This window comes from Ylistrum balloti, unplaced genomic scaffold, assembly GCF_031769215.1.
Source record: "Ylistrum balloti isolate Yb309-2 unplaced genomic scaffold, AGI_CSIRO_Ybal_v1 Utg370294, whole genome shotgun sequence".
Taxonomy (NCBI): Eukaryota; Metazoa; Mollusca; class Bivalvia; order Pectinida; family Pectinidae; genus Ylistrum; species Ylistrum balloti.
The window spans coordinates 412078-421957 of record NW_026782222.1 but is presented as its reverse complement, the minus strand read 5'-3'; the positions used below and the strand labels follow the sequence as shown (position 1 = coordinate 421957).

General features: G+C 33.3%; 1 protein-coding gene across 2 annotated transcripts in view; it reads left to right on the top strand.

Annotated features, from left to right (window-relative positions):
• LOC132553060 (carnitine O-palmitoyltransferase 1, liver isoform-like) overlaps positions 1-9880 on the top strand; it is a 36273-nt gene continuing 26393 nt past the window's right edge. For both annotated transcript variants that reach the window (XM_060217266.1, XM_060217265.1), the window contains exons 1-2: positions 1-329; positions 9613-9725. In XM_060217266.1, coding sequence (XP_060073249.1) covers positions 9-329; positions 9613-9725 — 434 coding nt within the window. In that variant the 5' untranslated portion in view covers positions 1-8. The remainder of the gene's footprint in view (positions 330-9612; positions 9726-9880) is intronic.

Sequence of the window (9880 nt, the reverse complement as noted above, 5' to 3'; positions counted from 1 at the left end):
TCACCATCATGCCGAGTCCTGCGATAGCACCGTTTTTAGGGGCGACGGGGAGACTGATGAGCTACAGGAACTTCAGTGAGGCATCAGCAGTCGGGTTCCTTAGTGCTATTTTATTCGCCGTTTTCTCCGATCCCGTCAGAAATTTTGTAGATTTTGGTGAAAAATGGATGGAATTGTCGGCATTACCCTTCCAAATGAATATCGCATTGTTGGGGTTTATAGTCGGCTATGGACTGGTCAAGATCCTGATGTTGGCTAGAATAACTATTCTTAAAATGCTTCTCAATTACCACGGATGGATGCACAGCCCGAAATCAACAGCTACAAAGGTAAAAATTGTATTACTTTATTGTTCAGTGTAGATATTATGCAGTCTGCGCCATTCAATTGAGGGGCCCTCTCGGGGGGAAACAAGAACATCTTTTAACTACACTGAAGATGAACACTAACCATCCTTTTTTTTCCTTTGCACACAATGTTGGTAATTTCATATAATTACCAGGACGTAATGTAATTAGAGTCCTTATTATAATAATTTTGTTATGAATGAAAACAGAACAGTTTCATTGGAATACGCAAACAAACAAAAAAACAAAAAATAAAATCACATTTCTGTTAAGAATTATAGTATATTTGAGAAATTGAAATTTGTAGCCAAATATGTATCTTTTAATTGTGTCACGTGATTTGCCTTCAATATATATACATGAAGGTATTGCAAACATGTAATTTTGTGTGGAAATGCTGAATACCCTCTTTGCAGTCATACTGGCTAATTGAAGACGCAGATTTTCTATCAGCTGCACCTGACTCATACTAAGGATACTGTATGAAACAAGGAAGAGTGAGTTTAGATCTGTGTTATACAGATCCAGGTGCAGCTGAATTAGAATCGCCAAGTGATTTTCAATTTGATGTACATGTTACATATAAATGTCTCTGATTCAGTGTACTGTCATTTGAAATGTGTATATATATATAATATGATCTGTGGAAATCATTCCTTAAGGCCTATATATGTTACTGGCTGTAATTATAAGCTACTTCAAAACCATTTGTAAATATTTCTGTAATACTTAACACTTGAACTAAATATGTCAATACTGATCAGCCAATCTTGTTCATTAACACTCATTCAAAGATAAATCATTTCTTTCAATTGTAATGCATGCGTCTCTGAGAGCTGTTGCTGCTAGATTATAAAAAAAAAACCAGAAATCACTTTTTTGTGTCTTTTTGCGTTTAATTAAAAATGATGGGGGTGTGTCGATAAGATGAACCAATAACTGATCAAAGTCTAGACACACAGAGACTGACTTGGAACAATGATAAATAATTGATAAAGCATGTTACCTATCCTTGAATTTATGTTATTCTAGTGAAATAAATTTACTGCATACAGTGGAAAATTTTTTATTTCATGACAATTATATACTTGTATGGAAATGTAATTTTACAAGATGTAATCTATCAGAATTAATATACATAGTATGTATACTCTACTGTCTAAAATAGATAATACTTGATACCTCTTATGAATAGTCAACATTTATATATAAACAAAATATTGTGATTCACCAAGGTGCTTGCAGTATTATAGGGGGGTTTGCAATATATTGAAAGAGAAAGAAAAATATCCTATGGTTATATGCAGCATTAACTACACAGGCTTTTGATAAGCATTGCAGATCTATCATAAATGCTATAGTGATATCCTACGGCAATAACCACTCCTTGACTTTGAGATGGAATAAGCATTTAAAATGGTAATTGATTGTAATGGCAAGGGTGACCATGAACACAATACAGCTATACTTAGCACAGTATGTAATTTTACAGAAGACTTAAGGAAGTGATCATTAGTGAGAAGTAGTGCTCCATCCACACATCTTTTTTAATCAGAATGACAATGCTTGTTTAATGTCAACAATGATATCCCAGGTGTATACCAAGTCATTGACACGTAAATAAACACGGTATCCCAGGTACAGGTGTACATATGTACAAACTTGACTGATATATGAACCATGTGTAAAGATGATCTCTGTACTGGTCACCTCGTTCAGTGGGATTAACCAATTTGGACTTTGACCTTATACCCCGATAAATTTCGTATCATTCAGAATTTTTAATTGGGGTACAAAGCTTATTGCTTTAAAACTCTTATTGTAAATCTTTCATGTGTTGTGGTTAATTTAGATCTAATATTGAAAAAATGTTAAGCTGTCTTAGATGGTGGATAATATAATTAATAAAATTTGTATATTAAAATTCTTTAATTTGTATATTTTAATTTTGTAATGTCATTGAATCCAATGTATATTATTTTTCATTGCCACCATTTTTAAACCACTTTTCATCTAATTAATGAATTTAACTAATTTCTGGACAAACATATATAGTGATAGGTTGTGAATGATCACACTCGATGTAGGCATGTTGGTGATCTAGCAGTATTGCCTATTTAAGGCTATACTCCTGAATCACTCTACTGTCTCTGTATATATTCAGCAATCAGTTTTTGTTAAATACCAATATTGATACTTCAGGTTAAATTTCTGGAAATCCTTTTACCAGTTGAATTAAGAAGTGTACTAGTATTTAAGATTAAAAAATAACGCTGAAACATGGACACAACTTTTCCAGAATACATGGTACCTACCTACATGGTCAGGACCATATTGAAAAAAGGAAGCAATTTGATATCTGGATTAGATGACGGTACATCAAATATATTCTTGTAAAGATAGCTTTAATTAACACCAGTATGCTTTAATATTTAGGAGATTTTTTTTTATATATAGAAGATTAGTCTTTAATTGCTAAATGGCTTAAATCAATTGAAGAAAAGATAATATGGCATATTAAATGCATTTATATGCGATAATGCCAATGCATAATAGATCTTTAGTCAGTGATCATATGTGTAAGATTTAGAGTGATAAAGTCTTTCCTTAAAAAGCTAGATTTTATGTACACATGTTTGTTTTGAACAAACTAAAAGTTAGGGTTATAATCCTGTACCTCATTATACACTAAATGAAGGGCAGTATAGAATGCAGGAAGTCATCAGTTTTATTATATAGGAGACTTTCTCTACTAATACCACATATGATTAATCTATTTCCCATTTTCTAGGAACTTATAAGTCAAGTGGCCAGATGAATGTATACAAATACTTGCTGCAAGATAACATGACGTAATCATTTGCTTATAAAAACATTAATATACAGAATCAGCATTGGATGTAAACAAAGTTAGATTAAAAAAGGCTCCTGCCTGTTTCCTTCAGATCTGTTCTACGAATGACTTTCTTTGGATGTAGTGTGGAAATATTTTGCTGATGTTGTTAAAGGAGTACCTAATCAGAAATCTAAAGATGAGATTTAAAAAACAGTCTCTACAGATTGTGATAAAAACTGACAGACAATAAATTTATAAAAGATCCTATTTCTATGATTACAAACCAAAAAGAGTACATTTATGGATGAGTCCCTGACCATTCAGTCTGAGTGTTTGAGAGTTAAGTCAGTTTGATATAGGGGACTTTGTCAGGTTGTACATGTTTGAGTGTTTGTGAGTTAAGCCAGCTAGCTATATTAGGGACTTAGTCAGGTTGTAGATGTTTAAGTGTTTGTGAGCTAAGCCAGCTAGCTATATTAGGGACTTAGTCAGGTTGTACACATTTGTGTGTTTGTGAGTTAAGCCAGCTAGCTATATTAGGGACTTAATCAGGTTGTACACATTTGTGAGTTAAGCCAGATAGCTATATTAGGGACTAAGTCAGGTTGTACACATTTGTGTGTTCATGAGTTAAGTCAGTTAGCTCTAAGGGACTTTGTCAGGTTGTTAGATGTTTCAGTGTTTGTGAGCTAAGCCAGCTAGCTATATTAGGGACTTAGTCAGGTTGTAGATGTTTCAGTGTTTGTGAGCTAAGCCAGCCAGCTATATTAGGGACTCCCAGAAAAAAGCCAGTTGGCTTGTTGTTTACACGATTCATTGATTTAATGACTGTTTTGTTGATGGTACAACATACAACAGTAATAAGTGTCTGGTCAATCCCAGTTCTTCATATAGTACATTAAATACATATATACTGGTGTACCCCCTAAAAATCATGGGTTCCTGACAAAATCTAATGGTCGCAGTTGATTTGTAATTTCTTCCAATAATCTTGATTATGATCAGGATACCAATACTAGCAGCACTCACAAGCTAAGTCAAGGGCAGAAAATATGTGTGGTATGCACTTGTGCATGTTGGTACATGCAGTTGGCATGTACCACTGCATGCATGTTTAGGCTAAACAGCTGTAATTGTTGTTGGTTGTTCTTGGTCTAACTCTAAAATTATAAAGATGATGAATTTATAAGTATGCCATGAAGATATGTAGGGAAAGGGAAAAGACAACAGTTCGTGATTAAAATCAAATGGAAAAAGTACCTGCAGGTAGCCATATAAATACTGAGGCTTTTGAATATAACAGAGGTAATGATTCATTTCGATGCTTCTGCTACGATTCAAAACCTCAAACATTCAACTGGCAAGACTATGGAGAAGGTCTTTCTAGCCAAGGGGTAGTATACATTAGAAGGCAGATTCTCTTCACAAGTTCTTTCTAGCCAAGGGCTACTATTTCACCAAAGGTACATACATGTTGAGACTCTTGAAGGCAGATTTTCTCTATAAGTTTGATTGGTCGAGATAATGCTGTATTAGGAGATATTCTTGAAAAAATTGACACATATAGTGCTAGTATGTTGTCAAAGTGTAATTTGAGCCATAAAATTGATGTGTCCTTCCTGTTCAGCTTGCTAGGAAAGTTGATAAGGAGAATATGGGTACCTTTTTTTAAGTTTTAAATCTTCTTCTTAGCTTCAAGCTTATGGGTTATATTAGAAAGTAGTCATAAGTTTAACAGTTTTTCTTTGAATTTTAATTGCATAAAATGTTTAAGTTTGGAAAGAAAACAGGAAATGAGCAGAAAGGCTCTGTTAGGCTCACATCATTGAAGACAGTACTTGGTATTTAAAAAACAAATTCAGATTGACATTAATCAGGGATTTTTTTAAAAAAAAAAGGTAAAGTTGTGATTGAAAGTTGGAGAAGATTATACTAATATTAATTGATCGTTGATTATTTGGGAGCATTTTGTGTTGAAGCATGAAATTCAAAGTAACAGAAAATATTCAGGAACCAGTAACTTCAGATGTATAGAAGTAGTTTGTATGATTTTGCTTGAAACAACGTTTTTTGTTGTCTATGTCTAGGTTATTATATATAATTTGAACAGTAGTTTTGCTAAGTTTACTGAAGTTGTGTTTTTGGTTTTGTGACTGCAGGTAATTTGTTGTTTATATAGATCCTGACTGGTAACTGATGATAAAATAATTGTGTCATTGGAAATGGACGTGTTGTATTTCACAATTTAGGTCAAAATATTTCACAATATGTTCATCATATTGTAATCTGTCATTTGATTTAATTCCATGCAAATCTAAATCTGTATGCTTAACTCCAGAACCAGGTTAGATATCAGTGGAGTTGACATCTGTCACAGATTCCTGCCCTAATTAGTATCAGTACATTCTACAGTTCAGTAATACAGACTGACATTTTTTCTGTAGACAGAAATTTGAGCCCCAGATGTCCAATATCGCGTTCAAAATTAATTGGACCGACATATACTTTGTGATATATATGTATAGCTATATGTATGTAGGTTAAAGTTAGACACTGTGTCACAATAAGTTATATGTGTCTTGATCTCGAGTCCAGTTATAATTTCTTGATACACCTGAATTGTCACATGACTCCATGGTCAGGTGACATTGAAAGATGTGTACAATTTGTATATTTTTCATATATACTGTATACCAATATGATAAAGTACATGATGTTCCGGTTTCATGGTTGTCCCTGCATTTCTTATCCATGGTGACGCTTATACAAATTGGTTTTAAGTTCTACGCATGATTGATTCCGTTTAATGCTTCCTATGAACTTAGTTCACTGTTATCAATATATTACGATGTTAGCCCTGCACACAGGTTTGTTGTATATAAGGCAAATCTGTCTTTTCATTATATACTATGAAAGACATCTATTTTTCCTGAATATGTCTGAACATATTTATGCTCCCAAACCAGTAAATTTATGTACTCTAACATAGTATCTGGATGTCTACGACGAATAAATTAATAATAATTCAGCTTTAACTTTAAAGTTAATGAAAGGTTAAGACAATATTTGTTCATGGATCTGAAATATCACAATTCAAATAAAAAGATGTTTATATTACTTTATAACTGTGACCCACCTCAAACACCCAGACTTCCTTTTCAGATGAGATAGAGGTAGTGAAGTGGCTACATGTAATAGTTGGCACGTGTGATAAAAATACTTAATCCTCTTTACCAATGATTCAACAGAAATTTCATGGTCAGTGATTTTAGAAGCTGTTTAATCATACATGAAATTTTTTTAATGTCTACACCTTTATTGTGAACCAGATAAAAGACATCAATACTACACTAGACTAGACTTTAAACATTGAGCTGATAACCTCAAGCTCTCTGCATTTGACTTTTGTGATAACATTTGTCTGCTGACAGTTCGATCATAACTGTGTAAGTCGTATGACGTATAGCATCACATGCTGATGATAACATTCTGATAGGCGCTAATGATGAATTGAATTCCTTCAGCATAGGATTTCTCTCCGATGTATATTTGAGGCCAGGTGAAAATATATCTGTTGTACGTTACCTATAACAGCTAATTACTTCAAGTTTTAGTACATGACCTAACAAAGGTTTATACCTGTTGTGACATGGTGCTCCATTATGAAAAAAATATTTATATTTTGAATGTTGTGATAATAGATATTTCATTATCATGTTTTTATCACTGTAGGTTATTAAGTTTTAAAGTTTGACATCTTTATCAAATCTTGTGGAGAAAATGATATTATCCTGTAATTTAGTAATATCAAAGATTCAAGGACTGTCAGATTTCTGAATTTTATTATAAAAGAGATCCCAGGTAGATTGAAAAATGTTAAGGGTGCATTATAAACAACATGCTGTAGGTATTTTCGAATGTGTTGTTTATATATCTGACTTGGTAGAGTTACATTAAAGTACAGGAGATATTTTCAACTTTTACATGCAGTGATAACACCCTTTAGATTTATTGTAAATAGGCCATTAAGTGTCCCACTTACTGGTGACACTTGGTGTGTGTTGTGATTGAAACTTACTTGAATAAGGTCAGTATTCATGATGTTTGGAATATTGTAGTAGATGCTGAGGCTCTTCAGGAGTGACCTTTGTAGTTATATATCTAATTTTACATACAAATCAGTATTTTTTCCTCAGAAAACTTCATGAATTATTAATTAATCAGATTTATAAGGACAAGTTAAATCTTTTAAAACGTCTCTTTAATTCGGTGTAAATACATATGTAGGCCTTCAATACAGGTATATAGGTGACCTGTTAGCAGCCTAGAACGAGAGGAAAGTAATGTACTCGAGGGTATAATTCTACATGATGTATCATGTGGGAATAGTGTATCTGATCACAAAATTTTACTACAGATTTAACAAAATTCTCTGTATATACCTCCAAACTTGTGTATGTATGTCTATTCATACATGTACGAAAACGTGTTTGGATCGATGACTGTGTAGACGATCTCCTAATTCAATCACACCTTTCCAACGATAGTGATTACTAGGTACTCGAAGGATTGTGGAACAGCTGGATTAAAGGACAGTTGCATTAAAGAAAATTAGGTCAATATTGTGAAATGTCTCCTGAAGAAACACAGCTGAATAGTCAGAAAATTAGATTACTTGAGGTAGTGACAACTGGATTAGGTGACGAGCTTTGGTATTGATTGTACGAAGTTGGAAATTCAGAGCTTCTGATAAAAAAAACAAAACATATGTACAGGGATATCTATATCAAAGTTTTATACATTCAGAAAATTAAAACATTCAGATTGAAGATATTCTTAACTAAACCGGTAACTTGATCATTAGTTTGTGTCACAGATTAGAAAAAGGGAATTAGTGTGGCTGTGTCAGTGATTGAGCCAGCGACACTTTACTTATAAGCCTTGGACACTGAAACCTATTGAGCTAAAGTGAAGGTTCCCTCTGGGATGAATTTAACTTATAATATTACAGCCTTTCAGCACTACAGCCGATGAGGTGTGGCAAAGCTAGAGGCGATCATGCTAATGATCATAACTGTTAAAAGGATTAAACAGGCCCCATTCAACCTATATGCAATTGAAAATTGCCTTAAACAGGCCCCATTCAACCTATATGCAATTGAAAACTGCCTTAAACAGGCCCCATTCAACCTATATGCTAATGAAAATTGCCTTAAACAGGCCCCATTCAACCTATATGCTAATGAAAATTGCCACATTAAACCTAAGTTCCTTTACATTTAATTACTTCTGTAGTGACAAAATGGCAGGAAAACAACATCGCTTTTCTTTCTTATTTGTCGCAAAACAGAAAATAAACACGAAAAATTGATTAAAACTTGTATGGTAGCTTAATACTTGATAGGTCGTATAATAAGGCTAAAAATAGAATATTTAAGTAGAATTCACCTGCTTTTGTCCTGGTTTATTGACTGTTTTTCACTTGAATGATGATATATACAGTGTTTGTGATGTGATAAAAATCGATTCATAACCTCAGTCCATACTGTGTGGATGTGTAACATGGTGGTGCTTACATAGTAACAATCTGTTTACTTGTTTTGAATCGATATGAAAATATTTAGCCGTTCCACTAAATATAAGTCATTTCTTAGAAAAGGAAGATATTTTCAAAAATTATCTGACTAATATCTTTAATAGAATTTAACAGAAAATTATGACGGGCTGAAAGCCTATATGTCTGTGGTAAAGGTAAATTAAAGTAACAGATAAAACACGACTTGTTAACTTTCATCGAATAAAATAATCTGTGACATTCAGATTCCCACAAGGACGTATTATGTAAATTTGAATGTACCTTGCCTGAGTTTCATATCCTTGTAACAGCTTAAGCTGTGTTTGATTAGAGATGTGAAATGGATTAGAAATTTTGAGTATATGTGTACCTTCAAAGCTTCAGTGTTAATGGAGTCCTCCGAACTCCAGCTATTCCTGTGGGACTTGCCAATGATATGCAAGAACCCATTATGTCTCCTGGTTACAGAGTAAATAATTCATCAAGATCCGTACTTGGAAAATGATATGAAAGACTTTCCTGGAAAAAAAAAAATGAAAAAAAAAAAAAAAAAGAAATAAAAAACCAACCTTTTACGACATAATTTATGTATTGACAGCTTTGAATCTGCCTCTCACTGTTGATTATAAGGTGGATTAAATTGTCAAAGAAATGTGTGTTAACATTACGAATAAAAATGTCAGCCATGTAATCAAATGGATTAATAATGTCATTTCAATGCCAAACCAATTAAGGAAATTAAACTGAGGGATGGAAAAGAAAGGTCATATCCAACTCCTTAAGAACCATGATGTGAGGTTGGATTCCTGTCTAAGGCTGTTTTTTTTTAATAATGACTTATTGGTGTGTTCCAGATATGGGGACTGATGTTGAAGGCCATTGTCGGAAAAGGCAACTTCCCAACATTTTTCTTTCAAGCAATGCTGCCACACCTGCCAGTTCCAGATCTCAACATCACCTGTGAAAAGTAAGTTGGATGTCAATATCATATTTTTTTAGTGAAAATTGTAAGTCAGACAATGTCTTCTCTTAAGACTGGTCAGGGTGACCTAATGCTATCGTGTGTTGTCTGTCATTGTGTGCTGTCTGTATGTTTTTGCTTTAAAACTCCTCTCTTGCTTA